We start from the raw sequence: 26,243 nt of genomic DNA on the forward strand, positions 1-26,243 counted from the left end.
CTCCCCGGTTATCAAACTGGAAATAAATTGTAATTAATCAATCAGTAATGATTTAATAGAACATGAAAGTATATATAAATGCTTTGAATTTGGTTTATTCATGGTCTGATGAAGCATCTGTGATGTGAAAGCGCTAACCGTATTAAAGTTATTTTTATATTTTTCCTGATGTGTTTCTCCCTCTTATTCATCTTATTGGAAGTTTTATTTGTTGGTTTGAGAGGGAGTTAATCCAGAGTGGCTGCACTATTGACTTTCAATGATAAAAATGTTACCTGTATCAATACTTTGTAACAAATTACACACTGTACAGCCAAAGACTTGTAGGACATTTATAAGTGATGGATTAATAAAGATGTTTCTTGTTTTTTTAAAATAAGGGATCAGGAATTGAATAATTTATGTAATGTTGCTTAGGTTATATAATATATAGCAATATATGTGAAGTATAATGTTTGTTAATGTTATTTTGTTAATACAGTTTGATTACTTTTGTATAAATGTAAATTTGTCTATGTCACAATTGATCATTCAATAAAGATGTTAAAACAACTAAATATAACTCATTTAGAAATCGTTTTTTGCCTTTTCCTTTGGGAATTCGTGAGTCTTTATTTGGTATTTGTTGTAAATAGTAAACGACACAAAATCAGTTCTTAGTTTAAAATATGATTTAATGAGAATTATGAGGGATAAGGAATTCCAGCTTGGCTTTGCCAAGTATGGCAGTGTTATAATAATTTATGTCTCTTAAGCAGACTGTTTCAGAAAAAAATACAGTACACACATCTAATTATATGCCATCCTTTATTAATAATCAAATTTTCATCTGTCTTAGGTGATTTTTATGACTACTCTAGAGTAATTGCTATGGAGCTAGATTGTAATTTCATTTTAGGTACACCTTGCATATGGAATATACATTTTAATTTCTGAAACAAGTATTGCCTCTTAGTACTTCCCACCTACATTTACACAGGAAAAAGAGCAAATGAAAAGCATCTCCAGTGACAACCAATGCATTGTAGTAGTCTTTATCATGCACAGAAATATCAAAGAAACAGCACTGCAATTTTTCCAGTGAAGTGTATGACTACCACATTTAGTTTATGTTCTATAGAACAGCATTGCATATTCTACTTACAGATGATATCATTTGCCTCAGTAGTATCATTTCAACAGCAGCACAAGAGGTTTTCTTTTTTTAAGTCTGTTTTAGTAAAATCCTGACATCAGTGAAGTTCACTCATATAAAAATGCTGTTTTTATTCTGAGGAGTGCAGTAAATGACAGATAAGTTATAAAGAAACTACTGTTATGGGGTTCAGCTGTTAACAGCTCTTAAGTTATACCTTTGGCTTACCTCCTTCTTTTTATACAGTCATCCACCTGGTACTTGGCAGCAAGCCTTAGTTCTGCATGTGTTTTTCATCATTGCCATATGAACATGTAATACATTTTTAATACATTTTTTTCTTGCAGAACTCTGTTAGCACTTGGATGTCATTTTGCTCATGTTAATCCAAAAGCAGAAGAAGATCTGAAAAAAATGAAACTTCCTAAAAAGTAAGTGTCTTATTTTAAATTATGTTCACTACTGTGTACCCATCATTTCTCATTGCATGTGTAACTTGTTTTATGTGTTGAAACTGGTGTTATGTTTTTTTATGTATAAACCAGCATAATTGCAAGCATTCTAGTAACTAGTTGTTAGGCATACTGCATTATAAAGGTTAAAGTTCAATACAAAAATGGAAGTGGCCCAGTTGCTTTGTTTACATGGAGTCATTTATAAACATTTAGTTTTCTATAGTGCATTTAACTTAGATTACCATTTTCTCACGTGTTGATGGTTGCTTTAACCAGAAGTCTGCAAACTACATTTGTGTTATGCACTAGCAGGTCCAAATGCATGGTTATTGGTTTATATACATTTAGCTCTGTTTAGCTCTGGTGTTCTAAAAGTGCCTTCAACAATCTTCTGCAGTTGTTTTCCCATATGAAACGATAACCCAAAAACAAAAGCAACTACAGCTTATTAAAACTACAGGATATACTTAAAGCAGTGCCTTCTTCTTGTGTGTGACTTAGCCTAGTTATGAGGATTCTAGTTCCAGCAAATGTCCATCTGGAAGTCAGAAGAATCATCTTAATAAAATTCATCACTGTTGACTGTAACGAGGAGTAGGCAGTGTGTATTTCAGTTTCTGAACACTATACTTTGACTTACTACTGCTGTGTGTACATGTATTCATATATCTATAGAGAGAGGGACAGAGAGAGGACTATTAAGTAAAGCATTTTTAATTATTTGCTTCTTGGTTGCTGTTGCATAAAAAATGATTGATGAACTCAGGCCATGTAACACCTTGTAAGCAGTCTGTAATATTGTAGTATCAGATCCAGAAATTTCAGCATTTGACCAGTCATATTAAAATATAGTGCAAGGCCGCCTGTTTTCATTGAAGAGTGATGAATATTTGTCCTATCACTGGAAGTACTACAAAGAAAATGAATGCTTCATGCTCATCAAATGATTTATAAAAATAATTGCATACCGCAATTATATATTCCCCATTCTGAAGGAGGTAAGGGCTTCCTTGAAATTGATTACATGTATAGATCTGCAGTCATTGGACTGCATACATGTCTGCTGAACTCACAAGACCCAAACATAGTGAAAGTTTTGAAACATGAGGAGAATAAATCTAAGATGACTTCCCTGTTTAGTCTAACAGAAGCATATCGGCGTCAAGCTGGAATGGAAATCAAACCAGGAGTAAATAAAAAAATCAGGCAGCAATTGAATGTGCCAAAAAATAAAAGAAAGAATATAAGGCGAAGGATCAGATGAGAAGGCAAGAAATGTGGAAAATGCATAAATATAATTGCAAATATAGAAAACTCCTGGAACAACCTCATGTTGATCAGGATCAAATGCAGGAATGGTTAAGGAAATGTAAGTTCAAATAAAAAAATGTTGATTTACAAAGTTCATTGAACATGCGAGAGAAACAGACAAATGTAGGTTTTGTAAAACAGAATTGGAAACAGCTGCACACCTTGTTGCTGGTTGTGATATACTAATGGCAGAAGGACTGTATACTGAAAGGTATAATAATGTGGCAAGACTGTTGCACTGGGGATTGTGCAAACATTATAGTAGCTGAAAAACACTGGAAACATGAGCCACAAAGCCAAAGACACTAGGAGAAGGGAAGTCTTGTAGATAGAATTAAATGAAAATATTCTGACTAGAGGATTTATCTGCAGTTGTTCAAGCACTGATAAGTCTGGGCTATATCTACCCATTACATATAATGCCTTAAGTGCACCCATATTCACAGCTATATTCACTCTGAGAACTAATCTTTGTGTATTTATTGGGTATGTTTCACCCTTGTATGAATTAATGACACTGATCATACCATATCTGATAGCTCAAAGTTAATACAGATTGGTGTAGAAAGGGGGTGTTATGTATACTATGACCTAGTGCTGAGCTTTAATTTGATGTGGATAATCCTACATGAACTGCAACCGTGGTAATGTAAAAGTGATTTCTTGCTGTTGTGTATCCTTACTCTGAGCTGGACTACATAGTTCAATTCTTAGCTATTGTCTTTCATCCCACACTACAGTTTGACCCATTTAGTCAGAAGTGCCATAAGACTCCATCCTAATTATTCAGTGAGCCATTACACAGTAGACTATGCTCTCACAAAGATACTAGATTAATGTCATAATATCTCAATATTTTTTTAGTAATCTAATTGGCTACTGCCCCATCTTTTGCATTTGATCCTGGAAAAATGTAAACATGCCTGTTTTGCACTCTAGTGAGGTTAATTTTGTAATCTTGCATGGGAGATATGACTTTTGGCTTGCAAGGATGCTGGATATCACAAGGCTGTCATTTTATACTCTTTAATGGGTCTTTGGGACAACCATGTTGTGATGACTCACTGCAGCAGAAGTTATATTTTATATTCTGTCATACATAGTTCTGACCATTGCATCATGTAGGGCCTAATATACACCATGGAGTATTTCTTGTATTCTTTCTTGGATATCTGAGATATTTATGGAGAACAATACCTCTAGAAATTGTTTTTATTTTTATACCTTATACTCTTTAATGGATATTGAACAAGAGAGCACAGTAGTCTTACTGCCTTCGTATCGTCTTATCATAAGTTTGGCAACAACCCTTTCTATTTTCTGTTGCCTGAATTGTTTTGCTGAATGTTTTTGTACTCTGGAGTTTTCATCAAAAATCTTTCTGAACTCACGCATATAATCAAAATACTCCTTTATTTTCTCTTTAACATTCTACAGATGCTATTCTTTTTGTTCCCTGAGATTCCCTTTATTCTGCAGTACTTTAGCCTTTGTCAACCCACCTAAATAATTTGTATTACTTCTTAACGAGATCTTTCTCTCTTTTATTTCTACCTTACTTTTCATCTCCATTTGTATTTAATCCCAGTGTTTAGAAATTCCTTCTGAACAAATTTATACCTTCTCTACTAACTCTGGAATAATTTCTACTACTCATCCCTTGAATTCCTCTCTTTTACACAAGTAGGTGAGAAAGCACTAGTGTCTCATTTTACTTCATTATCCTTCATTTTTATATTAGTTTTTATTGGTGCATGATCTGAAACAGTTATTGGATGTATGTCGAAGCTTTCAGTTAAATTCACATGTAACTCTGAAATTCTTCCAGTCTAGTCCAGTTATTGTACCCTGAGGAATAATATATAAATTCTGTCTGTGTTCCTACTACTGAATTGGTGGTCCATACCAAATATTTTCATAAATGTCTTCAGAACTATGTACTATTTTGTTATTTTTTCCCTTCTAGCCCCCCTGGTACAGTATCCTCATTATTGCAAATCAAGTCCCAGTCCCATCGTATAAATAGTATTCTCTACTGAAAGCTGATTATTTCTACAAAAGTTTTTTAAGCTCCATAATTGCATTTTTTGGTGGAATATAAATACATGCCAGTGTAATCTTCCTCTCCCTTTCCTAGTAGCCCCTTACTATCTGCAATTATTGTTTTTTTTTTCTGTTACTATCAGAGCCCCCCTAGCAATCAGTATTATTATTCCCCTTTTCCTTTGTCCCTGATATTCTACTGAATATCCATCCCGACATCCTTTCTTTGTCAAATTCACTTACACATTTCTTTTCAAATGTGTCTCCTGCAGCATTCCTATTTGCACTCTGCATTTCTTAATAAAATTCAATATTCCTTCTTTGTTGTCTGTACTTGGAAGGCCATTTACATGCCAAGATAGTATGGACAGAGCAGCAATTATTTTTATTTATTAATTTATTTATTTGATGTTTGCTTACCGGGATAGTCCGACTGAGCACAGGCCTATTTTCTGCAGAAGCCCAGGGGGAAAAGCCCCAATAGATACAAGCAACAAAAGATATAGGTTGTAGTCTTATTCCATAGTAACATAAAAAAAGAACATAATTTATACATAATACATATTCAAAAGTTATATATACAAAGGCATATATAAAGGAGCATAAGTACTACATATAAATACTAGAAAAAAAGTTTGTTTCATGTATTATACACATATAATCATGAATTTATATAGATGTGACTGTCACTTTTTCTTGTATGCAAAAAACTGTACATGGTATAGGTGAGGCGTTTTGGTACAATGAAGTAAATAGTGTGACAGTGAAAATATTGGACAGAGTATCTTGATAGAGAAAGTACGGTGATATTTGTGATAAGTTTATAGGTGAGATAAGATAGAAATATATCAAGTAGACAAAAAACATCTACAGAGGAAGAGAGAAAAGAAAAAAAACAATACAACTGAATATCAACCAGGAATTAGACAAAAGGGAATGATAGTCAACCAAGAGTTAGACATGAGCAGAGGCAAGAATTAGATAGATGGGACTTTAGAAGTATTTTGTGTTTTGAACTGTGAGTGATTGGCAATGGTTAGGATGTGCTGGAGGGTGAAGTTCCACGTCATGGAGATTCGATTAGAGTAGAGAGCATCCCCAAAGTGATTGTTAGCTTTTGTGACTTGTAATAGAAGTTTGTTAGAAGATCTCAAGTATCTTCTGTTAGACTGAGGCTGAAGTAGATTATGGAGTGCTGGACACTTGTCAGGCTGGTATATTATGCCATGGGCCTTTATAAGTGAAAGTTAGGTAATAAGGTAACTCAAGGCAATTTAGTTGGCGTAAGGCAGTACAGTGATGGCATCTATATGATGAGCTGGTAGCAAATCTGGCAATCTTATTGTAACAAGCATCTAGTTTTATTAAATCTGTTTTCTTCAGATTGGTGAAGATGGGAGAAGCATAAAGAAGAGTAGAGAGTAGATGAGTCCTGGAAATAGATTTTCTTGTGGAGTCAGTGAGGTAAGGTTTAATTCTGTAAAGTGAACCTAGTTTAATATAGAAAACCACACCACCATCCTTACAAGGAGCTCTAGTCCACCATGTAAGAACAATAAAAAGTCCAAGAGAATACCACACAACCGTCCTTACTAGGAGCTCTATTTAGAGTATATAAGATACATGGTAGACAGTTTGCATTTGTATCTGAAAAAGCAGAAGTTATCTGTGAAAGTGCTTATATGTTTGTCAGTGAATAAAGAGTTTTTATACTGGAACTACCTGACATTTCCTGGACTACCTGTGTTATTACACTAGTTTAATATAGACTGTTTTATGCTAAGAAACAAGTGTTTGCCAAATCTCATGTTATTATCAATTGTAACAGTAAGGAGCAGACTGTGTGAGACAGGTTCAGTCTTGGAATTGTTAGAAGTATATATCTGAAAAGGGTAATGCAGATATAAAGTTTTGTTACCTGAAAAAATCATATGTTTAGTTTTGATGGGATTCAGAATTAACTGAGAGTCAGACAGCCAAGATTCTACTGCTGTGAAGGAATGTTGGGTTATTTCTAGGAGATTAGAGAGTGAGGGGGCAGAACAGATGAGTGTGGAATCATCTGTGTACTGTAAAATTGTAGCTAGGTGAGGGACAGTATGGAGCCTGTTGATGAAAATGCTAAATAGGAGTGGATCCAGGATAGAACCTTGTGGAACACCTAGTGGAACCGGTAACAGAGAAAATTAATCATGTTGCCATTTTACAGCTTGTTATCTGCCAGATAGGTAATTATGGAACTATGTGAGGGATGTATAGCTTAAATAAAGGATGAAAGATTATTAAGAAATGTTTTGGTGGGAGACAGTATTGAATACTATGGACATGTCTAGGAATATGGAGGAGACTAGATAACCATTATTTCTGTATTGGTTAATGGTGTTTGCGAAGGTTAGGAGAGCTGTAGTGGTACTGTGGTGGGGTCAGAAGCCATGTTGGGAATTAGAAGGTTATTTGATAGCAAATAGTTCAGGAATTGGGAATGGGTAAATTTTTCTAAAATTTTTGATAGTGAAGATAAGATTCCTATTGGCCTAAAATTAGAAAGTTCTGTACATGTCCCTCCTTTATAAAGTGTTGTAATGTAAGTTATTTTCCAGACTTTGGGAACATACTGTTCAATTATGGAGTGATTGATTAAAATGGAGACTGGATAGGAGATAGTGTTGGCAGCTATCTTGAGGTATTGATAAGGTAAATTACCAGCAGCAAGAGAAGTTGGTCTAAGTTTGTTGAGTAATTTATTTATGTTGCTGGTTTGCACAGGTTTGAAGGAGAAGGCATTAGATGGGTCTTTTGTAGTTTTAGGAATGGATAGAGGTGAGTTGTTGTTAGTGTTGGTCAAAGTTAATATGGAGCTAGAGAAATATGTATTAACTTGAGTGGCTATACTGTCTGCATTGTTTGCAGAGGTAGGTGTTGGGGTTATGAACTGACCTGGCTTTAGTAGTTGATTTATGGTAGCCTAAAATTTTGGGGTTACTTTTATGTCTGTGTTGTGTTGGAGTGTAACAGGATTTTTTGTCATTTTTAACCTATTTCTTGGCTTTATTTCTTAGTTGCCAGTAGCTATCTAGAATGGTTTGATTTTTGTTGGTCCAGCAGTCTGCCCAAATTTTATCTCTCCTTTTAAGTAATAGCTTAGTTTCCTTAGTTATCCAGGGAGCATAGCTTGTCTTAATGGTTCTAGGTGGTGCTTGACTGTTGGGTATGTCTAAAAATGTATTATTAAAGTATGACCTGGCATTATCTAGTAGAAGTGATATTAGTGGTGTCCAGCCCCATTGCTGTAAGGTTTATACAAATGTTTGAGCTGAAAATTTTTTTCTGTTACATGTTTGTTTATATGTGGTATTTTTGGGGGAGTGTAAATATTGTCTGATGAGGTAGGTGGGTAATATGATATAGTATGATAAAAAACTATTGTTCCTACCTAATATACATGACAGTTATTTTAAATGTGCATTTCTAACTTTTCTTTTACGTGCAAGCACTGTTTAGCAGGCTAATCTTTTATATAGTTGTTTTTCCTCAACTCCATTTGAGCCTATGTCACATTTTTCAAGGTTTTCTGCTTTAATGAAAACCCTTAACCAAAAAACTAAATATATTTTAAGAACAACCCCATGCTCTATTAATATAGAATAACCACACAAAACTATGTATATTTTCAAAAAATGAAGTTTAACCCTCCATATAGGAACAATTGCCCCAAATTGGCAGCTGCACCCACAGGCATTACCTAATCTACAATTAAGGTTATACATGCAAAAGTGCATGCTACAGCGTGTGCTCCCATTTGCACTTATTACTGTCTGTACTTTTCTTAGCTCTATTCCTCTCCCAGGTGTGAAAAACAGCTTGCATGCTTTCAGAGAACATTAACTTTAGGCCCACAAAGACGTGCACTGGCTACTTTTAAATTAAACTACACTGTTCATGCTTCTATCAAATGCATGAAGGTAATAAGACTGCTAGGGAGGATACCATCTCTTATTCACTACCCAAATTTGCAGACTTTAGTTTTTACTGAACTGCTTGCCATTGTGCCTTTACACATTGCATTTTCCTCAGAAAAATGTTCAGAACTCTCAGGATTATTTGCTTGCACCTGCAGACATCTCCTCTATGTAAAAATAGTCACCATTGAGGAAAAAAGCAACTAACAGCTCTACAAATGTAAGAAGGAATCTTTGTAAATTTCACTTATAACACAATGTACAAAATTCCCCTGACGAACTGTCATCAGCTGCAGACTTCATGTCTCCTACTGAGAACATTTGCTTATGTAAAAACAAACTGATATATTTGCAGATATAGGAAATTTAGCATTTTCATGCCTTTCATCATTTTGCCTTATTTGTTAAACCTCTTTGCTTACACAAACTTGTTTTTAGCTTAAGCCAAGAATATTAATCTAATTCTACATATACTATAATCAGTACACTTTTATACTCCACCCCATACCAGCAGCTCAAGATCACATCATTATATTAACTTAAACTTGCTTTTGTCCTGTGTTTCATATCTTGTTATAGTGTAAAGGCGATAGTTCTTACAGCTAAGAAAAAGCCCTTGTTTACTGTAATATCTTTAACATATACAACAGTTATTAAAAAGGCCTTCTCACATTTAAAATACCCTGACTGCACCCTATACAAAACTGCTCTGCAATATAACTTGCAGTTTCTAGAACATGAAATGTTTATACAAATACTAATAAGAACAAAAATTGTTTTACTTACAGTTACTTCTTTTTTTTTCATCCAGTGTCCTTCTAAATATTAATGACAAAAAAGTGGGGTATATGCTTTACAGTCCAGACACAAGCTTAACAAAGTCAACAAAACTCCAGTCTTTCTCAGATACTTTTTCTTGCAAAGCTATATTTCACAAATATGAGGGATGCTTTATAGGCTCCCATTTATTTGCTAATTCCACTGTTACTGGTTTTCTTCCTGATCATTTTCAGCTCCGAAAATTAAACTGTGGTTCAAGTCCAAGGTACTCTTGATTGTTCTAGTCAGCTCCTGTACTTTTTGTCTCTCAAGCATTTTCCTTTGGAATAATGGAAAATGTTTCACTTACAAAGTTTTTCTATGAAGCTTTATTGTCAGAATCTCCTTCTGCTTGCTGGTTCACTTTTTGTTAGATAAACTTTTTTATTTCTCTCATAACATGTTCTGCATCCAAAATGCTGTTGCTGCAACAGGAAAAAATATTCTGAAAACAATCATATGCAGTAGCTTGAAACTCAAAGCTGCCTCTTGACATTTCCTAATTACTGGAATAGATTTGCTTTTCTTCTACTTGGTATATAGTGAATAATCATTTTCCATAAACACTCTGCTGTCTCCAGTTTTTAATACTTTGCTATTCTTCCACAGTTTTGTCAGAATCAACTGTTTTTGTTGGCATGATTGCATCTTTATGAACATAGGTCTTGGCTACTTTCTCACAGTCAGATTTGGAGCATACACTCAATGTGCCCTTTCAGTTAACAAATCCTGCTGTGGAATACCAATCTAATTTCCTATCTGTGCTTTCATAAAATTAATACAATTTGTTCCTTCCAGTTTCTCTGTTACAGCAGAAAATCACAGCTTTTCTCTGATTGCACTGATTTCTAATTCTATTTTTTAAACAGATCTTCTTGAGAAGTTTCATGCTCAGCCAGCATTTTCTTCATTTCAACCTCAATTTTTTTCAATTTAATCAGTTCATCTGAATAGCTAGTTAAAACTTTTATTTTTTCCAGCCTTTTTGGTTTAATCACCTCTGAGTGCATTTGATTTATTTATTTTTCCTCCAAATTACCGGAAGCCATCTCTTGTACCAAAGTCTAAATCTTGAACTGCTTTTTGCTCAACAGCTGCAGGATTCATCCCAGCCAATGGTTTTACTTTACATTTTCCAGCTGAATTTTTTCAGGTTTTCTAATATTTTTCTTTGCCGGCATCCAGACAGTGTACTTGTAGCCAGTTGCTGAATTTTACCCAAAATGACACTTTCACTCTCTCTCTTTTCTCTGCTTTTATTTTCACACTGGAAAAGATTAAATTAAGTTGATGGCTATTGTGCAGCCATCTTGTAAATCCAACAATATGCTAATTTTAGTAATTCAAAACCCAGTTCTCTGAAATTATCAGCATGCTCAACAGGTTATTAAGCTTTTAAATAAAAAATTAAATGAACTTTTAACCTGTGCCACTTACATTCCAAATGAGAAAAACACATTTTTTTAAGTCAGCAAGCATACGCAGTGACGATTAAATTAGTATAAAGTGTGCACAAATACACATGCCTACTAGCATTGTAGATTGAAAATCTCATGCCTGTTAAGTCTCATGGAGGTATAGTAGAAAATAAAAGTGGAAAGATCTTACCAAATCTTCTGCTTCATTATGGAGTTCGATAGCATGTGAAACTGCATGTTTGCTTTCCACATCTTAACTTCCTTTACTATCTTATTCATCAGAGTATTCTATGTTCAATCAGTGTGACTGAATTGCACAGACCACATATTACTTGCTGTATGCATAAGAAGAAGCAACATAAACTAATGCAAGCAGATATTGTCTGTACTTAAGTACTCTGAGATTCTGGCCTGAAGAGCAGCATTGTTCTGAACTTGACTTTTTGCTTCTTAATGAATACAAAACAAATAACCTTAAGATATTTTTCTGTACTATCATTTTTATGGCCTCACTGGTGCACTCTGACCATCATCCTGCACCTGTCTGGGAGCTTTCTCTTCTCTAGTGCATGAGTTTCCAGTTTACCTACCCATAAATGGTTCATCCTTGTGGAGCAGGGGAGACCCTGGAACAGGAGCCTCTGTACTAAAGCTGGCTACTGGGAAAGATGGGTTACACATTCGGTTGTTTACATCTTCAACACTTTGCAGGGGACTTTTATGATGTGGTCTACTCGCCCCCACACTTTTCTCATCATCCACCAGCTGTGCATACCCCTGAAGTGAGTACTGCAGTGCTATGCCCTTTACTCATGCATGCAGATTTCCATGCATAAACTGCCCCAGTTACAGCACAAATGCTGCTTCACAGATCTTGCTCATGGCTTGCTGTACTCCCTGCCTCTAGCAGTAGTCACCAGAACCATGTGCCAGGCTGCCTCCCTTCCCCTAGGATAGACAAAGCAATGTTCAGCCCTTACTTCTACCTTCTCAAGCCAGCTTCTCCAGCTCCTTGATCTCTGGTCAAACCTGAGGCATCGTGAGTGACAGTGAGAGCTTTATGTCTTTGTTTCTTAAGACAAGCAAATGATCATTAAAATGTTATACCTTTTGTACTATAGAAAACAGTACATTTTATAATGAAAGCTAGCATGGAAACAAAGCAATACTGATCTGAAAGTTTAAACTTACCAGACATTTTTTGGTAAGAATAAGCATTCTTATGACATATTAAAATGTAATGTAAAACATACAATAAAACAAATTCAAAATGAATAGAAGGATGTACCTATTGTTGCTTGTCCCTCTTAGTACAGATGATGAACTGGCAGGGTAATTCATTTAGATGCTTTATTACATGAAAACACATCAGGATGGATAGCAGCATCATAAAATATAAATGAACTAATTAACAGACAGACTGTACAGACATACATGCATACATCTCAACAGCTTACTACAGAATGGCAGTCAGGCTCGCTTGTCCTCAATATTTATACACTTGTGCAAGCCCTTAGATAGCGTCTTAAAGACATACACACACATATTGATCTACACCTATGAAAACTGCAAAATAAGGAGTAGTGTAAAAGCTAAAAAGTCAAGTGATTTTCATGCCAAATTTTCAGATGCAGACTACGTGTTAGTGAATATTAAAGTAATAGTTTTCATTTTTAACATCCAGTACACATTTATTTGAAGCCTAGAAGACTTTGCAGTCGTAGTGTACTTGCTGCAGACAAATGGATTGTGAAATAAAAGTTATAAAAATGCATGATTTTCAGCTTAGCCAAAAAACAGATATTGACGCAGTTTGCATAGGTTTTGCCCCTAAATGTCCACACCTCACTAATATAATGTGCAGTAATATCACAACTGACATTGTACTAGCTACATTCTTCAAGAAGAAGGCAATTTCTGTTTTACTCAAATGGGTGTAAACTGAGTGTCTTTGGCTCGTGAAGATATTCCCTTGGAAATGAACTCAGCCTTAGAGAATTTCCTGAATATGGTAAACAAATGATGATCAAATGAAAGAGAGTTTTCTGTGCAAGTAGCCATGTCTCTTATGACAGTATCTGCGTAAAGAGCAATACCATGTATAACATAAGAGGTGAGAGCAGCTTTTTTGCTGAATGCTACTACGCTGCATTTTTTTTTTTGCATTTAGCTTGAGACTGTTTTCAGTATACCAGGGATGTGGTTATTCCACACTTACTGGAGCAGTTTAGTATCAGTGGATGAGCTGATAATAGTGCAGTCATCAGCAAACTTGGTCAAACAAATGATATTAGATTGGATGTCTGCAAAATAAATGCCAAACTGGAGACAGACCAGCACTGATTCCTGTGGTACCAATGGGTTATGTTTAGAGAGAATACACCATCTTTTGCAACCTTTGATCTTTGGGATCTGTTGCATAGTCAGTCTGCAATCCAGTGGAGAACACAGAGGTTTATATTAAATTTGACTATCTTTTATGAAGAATATTATCAAAAGTTGACAAGGTCAAGATAAGCATTGTGTACCATGTGACCACTGTCCACAAGATCAATAAATTTTTCAAAGAAACTTACTAGGTTGATGATATAGAACCTGCCTTTCACAAAAATAGACTGATTGTGGTCCAGATCAGTTAAGTTGCAAATGTCTGGAGAAGTGAGTTCTGAAATTATATGTTCCATGGCTTTGCATGTAAGGCTGGTGAGGTTGATTGACCTATAATTATCCAGGTCTGTCTAGAGGCCACCTTTTTGTAAATGAGTCACACTGTCTATTGTCCAGGTGTCAAGCTCAAACCCTGTAGATAGACTGAGGTTGAATAGTTTAAGTAGAGGCTTGGATAGTGCATACTTGGCACTGATGAGAATGTAACCTGCTATGTTGTATGTCTTATGAAAGTATTATTTTCAGCCTTTGTCAGGGATTCAAAGACTTTTTCAATGTGATTTCAGGGGAAATTAAATTTTCAGAGTTACAGAGGGCAATAATGCTGGTAAGTGAGGTAAAGTTAGCACTAAATTTATTTACTGTATTCTTGGGATTGGAATATATGATAGCTTTACAGATGAGCTCAGTGCATTGTTGGACACTATTCCATAATTTCCTGGCATAACAAAAGAAAGATTTGTACTTTGTTTTGCCATCTATAGCAACCTTAAGTTAACGTTCTGATGTACATTTTCTAACAGTGTTCTTTAGCTCCTTGCTAGCATGTTTCAGTGTGCTCTGGGATAAGGGGTTGGTGATTTATTACAATTTTACATTATTTTCCTTCTTTTGTTATACAGTTTATTAATACAGAAGTTCCATCAGAGAGGTTTGTTCTTCAGTTTACCATTATGTTTTGGGCAAATGCATATTGACTTTTCTATGCAGCTGTTTAGGTGTTTAGTAAAAGATGAGGTGAATGTAACAGCCCTTTTAGCTGGATCCGTTTGCAGGGGATTGTTGGAAATTTTGCATAGTTTCTTTGTAAACTAAAGTAGGTTTGCCCTGGAAAACTCCATAAACACAGTCTCTTTTGGTAATTGTGTGGTACCACTAGGCCCAGCAGTGAAGATGATTGACTTATGGTTAGATTTAGCCATGGATGAGGAGTTGTAGATGAAGGTGGTACAGCTCAGGTCTAGGTAAGCAAATACCGGGTTAAGGCTGTAACAGCCTCTAGTGGGTAGTTTTACAATTTGCTCAGGTATATTGGTATTAACAAATGTTGAGCATATTGATTTATAGATCTTTATCTGATTGTACAGCTTAAACGTTTTGATCAGTACTAAGGATTGAATTCTACTTACAGTTTTCTTAACTTAATATTTCAATATAATAAATGCATTTGTTTAGTGCAGTTGTATTTAACTTATTCTGTTCTTGACTAAAACTTTAGAACAATAAAACAAAAACTCCAAAGAAATACAGCCATGTAGAGCATTAAAGTTTATTAACTCACAGAGCTTTCTGGTACAAAACCCGTCTTCATTGTGCATCTCATGTTTTAAAACACCACATTTTATATGCTCAATAATCACATGGCACAGCCCTTAATTAACCAATAAAACAATCAATTAACTATCAAAATAATACTATTAAATAGTGAATCGTTTAATTCGTAAACAAATCTACTTATCAAAGCATACATTAAACATATTCTTAAAACATATATATATATATATATATATATATATATATATATACACTAAAATACCATAACAATTTATATAACATATCTAAATACCCTTTAATAGTGGTTGTTTTTTCCTAAGGACAGGTTTTATACTGACTGAAGTATTCAATCCAGGCCAGTTTTCAGCATTCAGGCTCAAAATCCACTCCAGCTCACATAATTCCAAAATGTTGTTCAAATCTCCTCCCCTCTTGTTCTTAAACTTAATATCTATCACTCGAAATGTAAATCTATGCTCAGTGCTGTTATCCATAATATGCTTAGCCAGAGCATTACTAGGTATCTGTCTTTTAATTTCTGACTTATGCTCAGTTATCCTCTCTTTTAATTTTCTTGTACTTTTACCTATATAAAATGCAGTGCAGTTTGTGCAATTAGCCATATATATTATATTTGTGGTATCACAAGTTGCAAAGCATTTAAAGTTATACTTCCTGTTATTTACTGGATGTATAAAGCTATCATCCTTCAAGATATCAATACAACACTTACATTTATAACAAGGAATAGTACCCGATTTTATTGATGCCTGTTTTTAACTTCAGTTTTACCTACCATATGTTTGTAACATAAACTCTGTTTCAATTTTCTACTTTTCTTATATCCAAAGAATGGTTTAGCACCTATAACATTTATTGTTTCCTGTGCTGATTTCAGGATGTCCCAATTTTTTCTAATAATATTTCTGATACGTCCAGTTTTTCTGTTTAATGTAGTGATATACCTCAAAGGTTGTTTCCCCTGTGCTCTATTAGTTGACCGTTCACATTCTGAAAAATAAGGTTTTGAACGATCATTTCTATTAAGCAGGACATCAGTTTTAGTATTCACCAACAAAGTATCTTCGTAGCCTTGTTCTTTAAATTCCACTACCATCTCATTCATATTATAATTACATAATTCATCATCAGTATTGAGCCTACTAACTCTCATGAGTTGGCTCTTTACTATACTTTTAAAAGTATGAGGAGCGTGCATGCTGGTCCTGTGGACGTATCTATTATCTTGGACTGTCTTTTTATGAATAGAGGTTTTAATTACACCATCCTCTTTCATTAATTTAATGTCTAGATAATTAATGCTACTATCTGAATAGTTTACTGTAAATTGTAAAAAGTGTGTACTGTTGTTCAGACGTTCAACAAACATATACAGTTCACAGCAAAACTATATCATCCACAAAATGTTTAAAAAAGGATCCACAAAACGTTTAAAAAAGGATACTTTGTAATTTAATTCACTGACATTATCGAAAATATTATCCTTCTCCCATCCACCTACAACAATGTTAGCATACGTATTTGCAAGTGATGTACCCATTGTAACTCCGGTTTTCTGAAGATAATATTGCTCTTGGAATATAAAAATATTATTTTCTAATATTAATTCAAACAATTCACATAATGCCTCTACATCTCTACCTTTAATACTTGTATTGGTACATAAGAATTGATGTACTGCATTTATTCCATAACCTATAGGGATAACAGTAAATAAAGAATGTATATCTAATGTAACAAATAAAAATTCACCCATTATCTGTGTACTTTTGTGACCAGGTAAATAACTTATTCAAAAAATCTTTAGTGTCTTGTATATAAGTTGTCACTTTACTAAGATGTTTACTTAATACACGTTGTAAATAAATTGATACAGGTTCTGTTATCCAACCACCACCAGAGACTATAGGCCTCATAGGTTGAGATAATAACCTTTTATTTATTCCTATACATCATTCTTGGTGAAGGAAGGATTCCACTCAGGACCAGAGTCTTACCTGCATCTGTTACATGCATACAAAGTTCAGCCATGTCTCTCGGTATGTTCATCAGGTTTTTGTTTCCAAGGTCATTCACTCCCACATAAACCACAGCTATGACCTTGTAATGTCCATAATCATGGCAAGTAAAAGGTACCTGGCAGTAAAGCTGTCTATGTTCAGCCTGGTGAGTGAGGAATCTGTATGCCTAACAAATGAGTCTGCAATCACTAAAATATTTTTGTCTATAGGTAGCTTTGGATGACTTGACTGGGAGCAAGTTAGCTGTGGTAACTTCTTGTTGGAGGTGTGCACAGTTAAGATACTTTCACTGAGGACTGTTCCTGCAAATTCTAGAATGATTTTTCGCATACTTTTTTACCACACCAGTGAATAACATTTTGGTGTGTTCTGACTGAGCATGTGATCGAGGTTGAGATGAGGGTGTGAATATATGATACTCACTAGGATTTGAACTTATGATGCTCACTGTATGCTTATTATTCTTGTTATTAATAAAAGGAATGTCACCACATTAGAAAAACACTTGGACCTCTCACAGTCAGAGTTTTTTGTGCTAAGTAGGCTTTCAATATCAATAAGCATAAGGTAGTTCCTACCCTGTCTTAGGACAACATGCCCTAATATGCTGGCAACAGAATGGGAACAACTTTGCTGATCTTCTGTATTTATTTACTTATCTATTTGAATTTGTTAACCTGGATAGAGTACTGATCACAAATGATCAATTTCAGTCTATGCTTGGGCAAAAGTACAGCACTAAAATTAATGAATACAATACATATAGAATGTCATTGTAATACAATGTGTCCAACAAGATTATAGTAACTACTGTATAGTTACATAGTCTACAGTTACTACTGCCAATAAAAAAGGAAATTTCATTTGTTCATAAGTATTGTTTAGTAAGTATACAGTACTAATTCTTGCAGTGATCTTTACTGAAATGCTTATGTGATTTTCTTTTTTCAACTTGTATCTACTAGAAAACATTATTGAATACTTCTTTGTATAGCTAACTGGATGACCTGTACGCTTCATCTTACTAAATGTATACTATTATACTATCTAATTATTGCATTTTGCTTATATGTCTGTGGAGCTTTTCTCCCCAGGCCTCTGCTGAAAATGGGCCTCTGGCTCAGTTGGACTTTCTCGGTAAGCAAATGTAAATGAATAGCTCAATAAATAATGCAATAATAAGGTAAGTATAGTTATGCATTCAGTATGAAGAATTATTTACTATATACATGATTGAAGTTGAAATGACCTTCTGCATTGTGGGGAAGATACATGCACTATAAAAAAAGAGTCTCAAATCTTAAGGTGAGTATGATATACAGTTAGTGGGATATACAGAGGAAGAGTTATTAGACAATGCCATACTATGGTGTGCATGGGTAGTGTAGTCAGTGGCATAACACTGGCATTTTGCAAGTTTCAGAAGATGAGTTTTTAGTTGTATCCAGAACACTGGATATAATCATATTTATTTGAGATATGAGGGAATATTTTCCCAGAATTTGGGGTCGAGAACAGAGAGGAAATGATCTGTGCAGTGAAGCTTAGTTTATACGGCTATGAGTAAGGAAGGTGAATGGTCATGATTCCTGAAGTTGTAAGATGGGGATTGTCATACTGGTTTAACTGCTAAGGAGGAGCGTGCTTGGTTGTATATCAGTTTTAATAGTTGGGAATCCAAACAGGAAGTTAAGCCTTAGCTTGACTGTGGGCCATTTTGCTTTTTCTAGGGTTTTACAGTGGTGTTCATGCTTAGGGGAGAGAGTGACCAATCTTCAGACTTTAATGGTGATTAATTGTATGGGTGTGGCAGCAGTTTTTTTGTATGAAAAAATTGACCATTATTTGCTCTTGGCTTATCAAAAGTAAAATTAAAAGTTGATTTTCCTTATTAAAAATTACATGGTCAGAGGTGGAAATGTATAGGTACTTTTCTATCTAATAAACACTCTCCTTCAACTCCTTCACCTAAGGTAAAACAAACACCTGCTCTGTAGACTTAAACATAGTCCTCTGCACTAACAATATCAGATGGAGTTACAAGTACCTAGCCCATTGTATCCCTTGTTTCTGGAAGAGGTTACCCTTAAATATCACACAGAATACTTCTCTGGAAACCTTTAAAACCAGTCTGGATGATTAGATGGGTATTCAAGAGTTTCCACTAGGGATATGTGGAGAAAATCTAATTAACTGGGGCACAGTTACTTTCCCACCAATACTGGATGATATCACTGAGCTTCTTATTGGTTGCCTTGTTCATAAACTTAGTAAGAACAGATGAACCTATGATTGTCTGAAAGCAACATACAGGAGATATGTTACTTTCTTTTCTGAGAGTAAATAAGTAGATAATAACTGCTCATGTTATATGTTGCTGTTATGTTGTATTGGGTCTAGTCCAGGATGAAGTCACACTTTGGGGAAAGCTGCAATTTAGTTTCACATGGTATTCTAAAATAAGTGTACTTGAATTTGTTTTCTAAATATTTCCTTTTATATCCTGTGGGTTCTATTCCCACTCCAGGAGAATGGATTAATTTTCAAATTGCTGACACTGCAGTGCAGCATTAGGTGGCTGCTGCATTCCTAAATGTACCTTTCTTCAGATGATATGTTAAACCTATATACACTCTCCTTGAGGTGGTTTGTAGCTCAGGTGGATGTAAAAGATCCCACGACACCTATTGAAAAGAAGAGTAGGGGACTTTTACTATAACATCAATGTACAGTACAGTCAATATAATATAAGAAAAATAAACAAAACTAAAGCATATCTGTTTTTGAAAATGAACACGGACATTCCTCCACCATTTTTGCCACAGCCATTTATGTGATTTACCCAGAATTAAGAACAGTCCCACAACTATTAAACAATGGATCCTCATAACGTCAACCTAATACACCAAATAACACCGAAAATAAATATATCTACATCATTTTTTTTCAGAAGAATGACTGCCATTATGAACATATGTAGTCATCTATAGTATTATAGTATTGTAGTAACATGAACCAAAAAGCCTTAATTCTGTCACATTCAGGAAAAGCATATGCTAAGGTTTCTTCAGTACCACAAATGTTAGGTAACAAAAGAAATGCCCAAAAGTTAAATTTTCCCCTTCATAATCTTAATGCCATGAGAAACCTATACACTTTTGCAAATTTAATTGCAAACCTACCATTCTTAATTTCCTCATTACTTTACAAAAAACTAAACTTATATCATGTTCAGATTTTATCACTATATTGAAAAGATGTACATAGGAAAATACTATTGGAACCCAAACTCTCTGTGACATCTCCCACACAACATCGGCACATGAAACCATACATTCATCAATAATAGCATTCATTGTCATTGGAAATAAAATGCCACTCAGTGGACAACCTTCTGTTACATGACCTTTGAATGGTGCATGATACTAACAATATTTCCTTTCAAGGAAGAATGTCATCTGTGACATCTCTCAACAATACTAACATACCTCTACTAAATCTGCCTTTAGCACAAAATATCCCTCATTGAAATATATTCAAAAAGACCATACACAGCTGTACTTGTAGAATTTTACAAAAAAAATATAACCGGTGTACACAATCAGTTATGTAGACCTTATCATCTTTCTTAAATATGAACTGTATAACTCTATGACAAACCTGTTCAGAGAATATACCATATTTCAGTTTTCACTCAACACATTCAGAAAAATAAGTTTCTGCTGCATGCTCATATTTTTATAAAAAACAATATGAAATGCCATCTAGAACCAAAAGTGTCCTACTGTCTTACATTTCCTACAAGAAGGTATACAATTAGCTTTCAGTGCCACACCTCTCCACACTGTATACACTTTCTTTCATCACATGCTTGCATCAGATATGTCAATGACCCCTAAAAATAGCAAGTTTTAACTTTTGTACCTCACATAATGTTTTATGTCCATTAAGAGAAATGACACTTGGAACATATTGTATTTTACTCTTTACTAATTACCATTACTACCAAACACATTAGTTTCTCAAAAATATTTTACATTTTAAAAAATATTACTGAATCGGACTGTTCTCAATTTCAACAGTGCAAAACTGTACTGTATGTTTTCTTTTAAAGTTTATATTTAGTGCTGAAATCTCATACTGTGCCCATGGCTGACACTATTTTAGTTCAGTGTGCTGCAAAAAACGATCCACATCTTCAGTAGTCTCAGATGTTATGTGACAAAATTTGTCTTTACCTAAATATAAACACTCTAACATCCTTATTAGAAAATCCTAAGGGTGCAATAAGCATGTCACAAACTTCATAGCTGTTAATAACTATGTCAGCTTAGAGATAATGCAGACAGCAGGCAAGGAATACTTCAAAAAGAGTGTTGAAAAACATGAGTAGTTGAGTGTTTCACTGCTTCTGCATATGAAAAAATGGACATCAGCATTGTCGCCTCAGCCTGCTTACCAGCAAGATCTCTCCTCAAGTGGCAAACAGGAACAGTTCCTTCCATATAAACTTTATCCCCCGACATCACTTCCTTTAATGGGTTCATTTCACTTACCTCACCATCCAAATTCACTTCTCCCATTGTTTGGTTTCAGAGTGCTGCTCTATGTGTGTGAGGTTTGGTATTATGTAACATTCTTTAAAGTACCACCAGGTAATCCATTAGCATGAGCCACTGTAATTTGCCCTGTTGTCATTAGGTGATAACTCTAACAAGACCATCTCTCCTTCATGTTGTATTCCCCAACCACCCTAGGGCCCGATGCAGGACTTTTGCTCTTGAAAAGAGTGGGACAAGTTCCCCAATGCCCTGGTTAAAGTTCCCTTAGTAGTATAAATACCATTTCCGGTCACCCATGAAAAGAGACCACCAGCCTATTCCGACTAACCCAGTCAAAAAAGGATAAACAAATAAACAAACAAACAAAACATCTTCTTATCAGCAAGGTTGCAGCTGTTGCTAAAGACAGGGGAAACAAGATATACTGACTGAGCTTTCTGAAAATATCTTGATATGACTGGCCATTTTATTGAATTTTTAATTTAAAAGGGTCTCAGAGGTTGCAGCCTCTGAAAGCAGCATTATATACCATATTTTAACATGGGTATTATTTTGATATTTATTTTATTATACTTCACAGAACAGTAATGTAATTTCACTTTTAAGATATGATTTTGCTATTATCTTCAGTTTGTTATTTAACTTGCCTGGCTGTTGCCACATTGTGTGCTTCTCATTTAGGTAGGAACATCAGTATGTGTACAGAATATTTCTATACATACCCTCTAGGCAATCTGTTATGAATGTAGCCTTGAGCAGATTTCAGCTTTTATTATTTTTTCCAAATAGAAACTGATGTTATGTATCTATTATTGATCTGGTTAGTCCAACTAATCTAGTGTCCTCTTTTGGGGAGACCCACCAAGATGAAATTTATACTGACTAGTGATTTTGGCCAAGGCACTGAGGCAGTTCCTCTATTTTTTTCTATAAGCATTGTGAGATCTTTACATCCCCATGAGCTACCACCAACTGAGGTACATGGAACCTTGACTAAACATCTTATCCAAAGGATGGCAGAAGTGCAGTTGAAGTGTCAGCAGTAGAAAATCCAGTCACTGGGGGAAAGGGGATTGAACCCACAGTCCTCTGATCTTCCAGCACCAAAGTTGAGTGTGCTACTTGCTAAGCTGTTGACACTGATGAGCCAAGTCTACTACCAGGCCTTTTATTTATTCCTTTTAATTATGTGTCAAGCCACTATGAAAAGTGATGGCACACCTTTTGCCATTCTATTATATTCAGACAGTTTTGTAGCTGTTTGCCTTGAAGACACTATACTGATTTGACTCACAGGTTACCCATCATAGACTTTGCTGTAAGTAACTGCCACTAACAGTTCTAGTTTTTCAGCATTTTATGATACTTAAGGCCTCCTCATAGTCCTTTATGAACTCTTTGCTTCTACAGTGGCACATGATTTATCTGAAAATGTTAGCAATGATCATAGGATGAAGCAATGCAAGATCAGAACTGAGTAGAAGAAGAAGTACTAGCATTTTAACTTGGATGGACATAATACACATTTCAAGTCTGAAGTCACATAATATACTTATTTAAATGTCTCCTACGTTTATTTATTATTTTATTTATTTATTTACATTTGTTGACCGGGAAAGTCCAACTAGGTCAGGAACCCATTTTCAATGGAGGCCCAGGGAGAAAATCTCCAAAAACAAATACAGGCAGTAAAAGACAATACATTTATAACTAAGCATTACATTTTTTTCTAGAACAGATACAGACATTAATAGATTTTACAGTGTTACCTAAACATACATTTCTAGTCATAATACAATTTATCATTTGAGTAGAATACAATTTATGATAGATTATAACAGATTCAATTTACAAATTAGTTTAGAGTTATAACATTACTAGCAAAGCAGACACATTATAAAATACAGTAATTAGGCTTTGTAGTATGAAGGATAGAAATCTAGTAAGGGTAAGACATAAGGAAGAGATAAGGATTGCATAAGGTAGTAACAGAAGTAAGGGAATTAATGAAAGAGATGAGAGATGGTGGGGAGATGGTGGGGAGGTTAATGTGAGGAGCTAGTCTATGATGTACAGGAGAATATCATAGTGAGAGCATAGATAGGGAGGTTAATATGATATATCTTCTACAAGCTATAGGAGAAATATTAGTGAAAGTTTTGTCAAGAAAATGGAGGTATAGAAAATAAGATAGGAAGATGTATTGGCTGTAGTTCAGGAAAGCTGGAAAGGAGGAATTAGAAAGAAATACAATATAAATTAGTTGCCAGGTGATAGCATGGAAAGAGAGATAGTGATGTGTGAAGGCAGCAGGGGGTGAAGGAAGAAGTTAGGAGAGATAGATTAAATATTTAGTCTTTAGTTAAGAGCAAGGGAAAATGTGAGTGCTGAGAGAGAGATTTTTTAGTGTAAGTTTGTAAGTCTTAAAAGAATCTATGGGACTGATATTTGGAAGTGGGGCATTCCATAATTTTGAAATGGCATAGGAGTAGAGTCTGTGTTTGGCTCTTTTGTTAGGTTTGTATACATTTAATAGCTGTTTGTTTGTGGAATGGAGATTTCAGGATGGGGTATAAGGCTGTAAGATAGGTTTTAAGGCAGGGCAGCTGTCAGGTTTTTATATTATGTTGTGAGCAAGAGCTAATTGTACAAAACTGTAGTAATGGTGAAATTCTAGACAGTCTAGTTTTGTTAAGGGCATAACAGTGATGTGTGCAGTTTGATGCACCAGTTGCAAATTTGACAGTTTTATGATAGCATGATTGGAGCTTGATCTTTAGGGACGTATGGAGGTTGGTAAGAATGGGGGCCCCATACAGGAGGGAATGGAGTAGGAAGGTATTGGTTGGTGTTTTTTTGATGGGACTGTCCATAAACTGTTTTTGTCTTTAAAGTTTACCAAGTTTGACATGTGTTTTTAAACTGTACTAAGTATCTTTTGTTCAAAGGTAAGTTTATCATCTATAGTGATAGCCAATAACTTTGCTAAGTTACAATTTCAATTCATGTTTTATTCTGTGAATATACTTTGAACTCATGTGTAAGTGGTTTTTGAGAGAACAATAGTAGCACAGTTTTATTCAGATTGAGTAGTAGTTGTGCTTCATTTTGCCAGGTTTCAATAAAGGTAAAGGCATCTTGTGGAATTTTTAAGAGATGTTGAGGGTTATTGGAGGAAGAGATAATAATGGACTCATCAGTGTATTGGATGAGTGTACTTCGCAGAGAGATAATATAAAGTTTGTTGATGAGTATATTGAAAAGTAAGGGTCAAAGAATGGATCGTTGAGGGACTCCTGTACTACTATTAACCTGGTATTCAGATAGAATAGTTTGCCACCTAACACATTGTTGTCTATTGGTTGAATAATTGGAGAACCATTTTTGGGTAAATTGTGAGCATCCTATTGTAGAAACTTGTTGTAGAAGTTTGTGATGTGACAGAGTATCGAAGGCCTTTGATAGGTCTAGTAAGATTACTGATGTTAATTGGCCAGCATCCACAGCTTTTTTCACAGTATCTGTGAAGGACAGTAGTGCCGTGGTAGTGCTATGTGCTGACTGAAAACCATGTTGGGTTGGTGCAAGAAGATTTTTATCCGAAAAAAATTCTATTAGTTGTAAGTGTATATACTTTTCAAGTAATTTAGATAAAGGAGAGATGATAGAGATGGGTTGATAATTGGATAATTCAATATTTTTTCCGCCCTTTTGTAAAAGTATTTAAGATATATTTTTTCCAGAGTTTAGGTATGTTAGATTCTGTGATGGCTCTATTAATCCAAATACTAACTGGGTAGGATATTGCATCGGCAGCGAGTTTTAAATATTCTGATGGAAGATTGTCAGTGGAGAGGGAGCAAGGTTGTAGTTTGTTAAGAAGCTAGTGTATTAGAGAGGCAGCTACAGACTGTAGAGAGAAAGTGGTTGATGTAGGGCTAATGTAGCAGTTTGATGGAGAAGGGAGGTGTTTATGCTGGGGTTACTATTAATTGAATCTGCTAGGATTAGATTTTCCATATGGCAGGAGTTTGTATTGGGTGTGGAGTGATTTATAAGTTTTAGCATACTATCAGTGAAGTGGAAGTTGAACAAGTCAGCTATTTGAGATGGCTCTTTGTCTGGGGCTGGTGATGAGTTTTGTGAGGTCCCAGGAGTAAGGAAAGCTGAAATAGATTTCCAAAATTTTCTTGGGTTATTAATTTGGCTGGATATTTGTTGAGAGAAATAATTTTTTTGTCAACGATAACTAGATTCTTTGCCTTATTACATAGATGCTTGTATTATAGTTGGTTGGGTTCATTTTTATTTCTTTGCCATTCTTTCCAGACTCGGTCTCTAAGTAGTAATATTTGTTTTGTGGATTTTGTAAGCCAGAGTGCATGTTTTAGTTTTGTCCTTTTGGTTCGAAGAAGATCTAAACTGTTTAGGGTGTCTAAGAAGACTTTGTTGAAGTGATTTATAGCATCTTCCAGTGTTAATGTTTTTAATGGGGGCCAGTTTATAGCTTTTAAGATACTGTTAAATAGCTGTTGATTCAATTTGGTTAAATTTCTT

General features: G+C 34.9%; 1 protein-coding gene across 1 annotated transcript in view; it reads left to right on the forward strand.

The window, feature by feature from the left end:
- RYR3 (ryanodine receptor 3) overlaps positions 1–26,243 on the forward strand; it is a 3,250,282-nt gene that overhangs the window by 1,528,999 nt on the left and 1,695,040 nt on the right. The window contains exon 23 of the mRNA XM_044074157.1: positions 1,483–1,566. Coding sequence (XP_043930092.1) covers positions 1,483–1,566 — 84 coding nt within the window. The remainder of the gene's footprint in view (positions 1–1,482; positions 1,567–26,243) is intronic.

Source organism: Protopterus annectens, chromosome 6.part0 (genome assembly GCF_019279795.1).
Source record: "Protopterus annectens isolate FY-2018-M chromosome 6.part0, PAN1.0, whole genome shotgun sequence".
Classification (NCBI taxonomy): Eukaryota; Metazoa; Chordata; order Ceratodontiformes; family Protopteridae; genus Protopterus; species Protopterus annectens.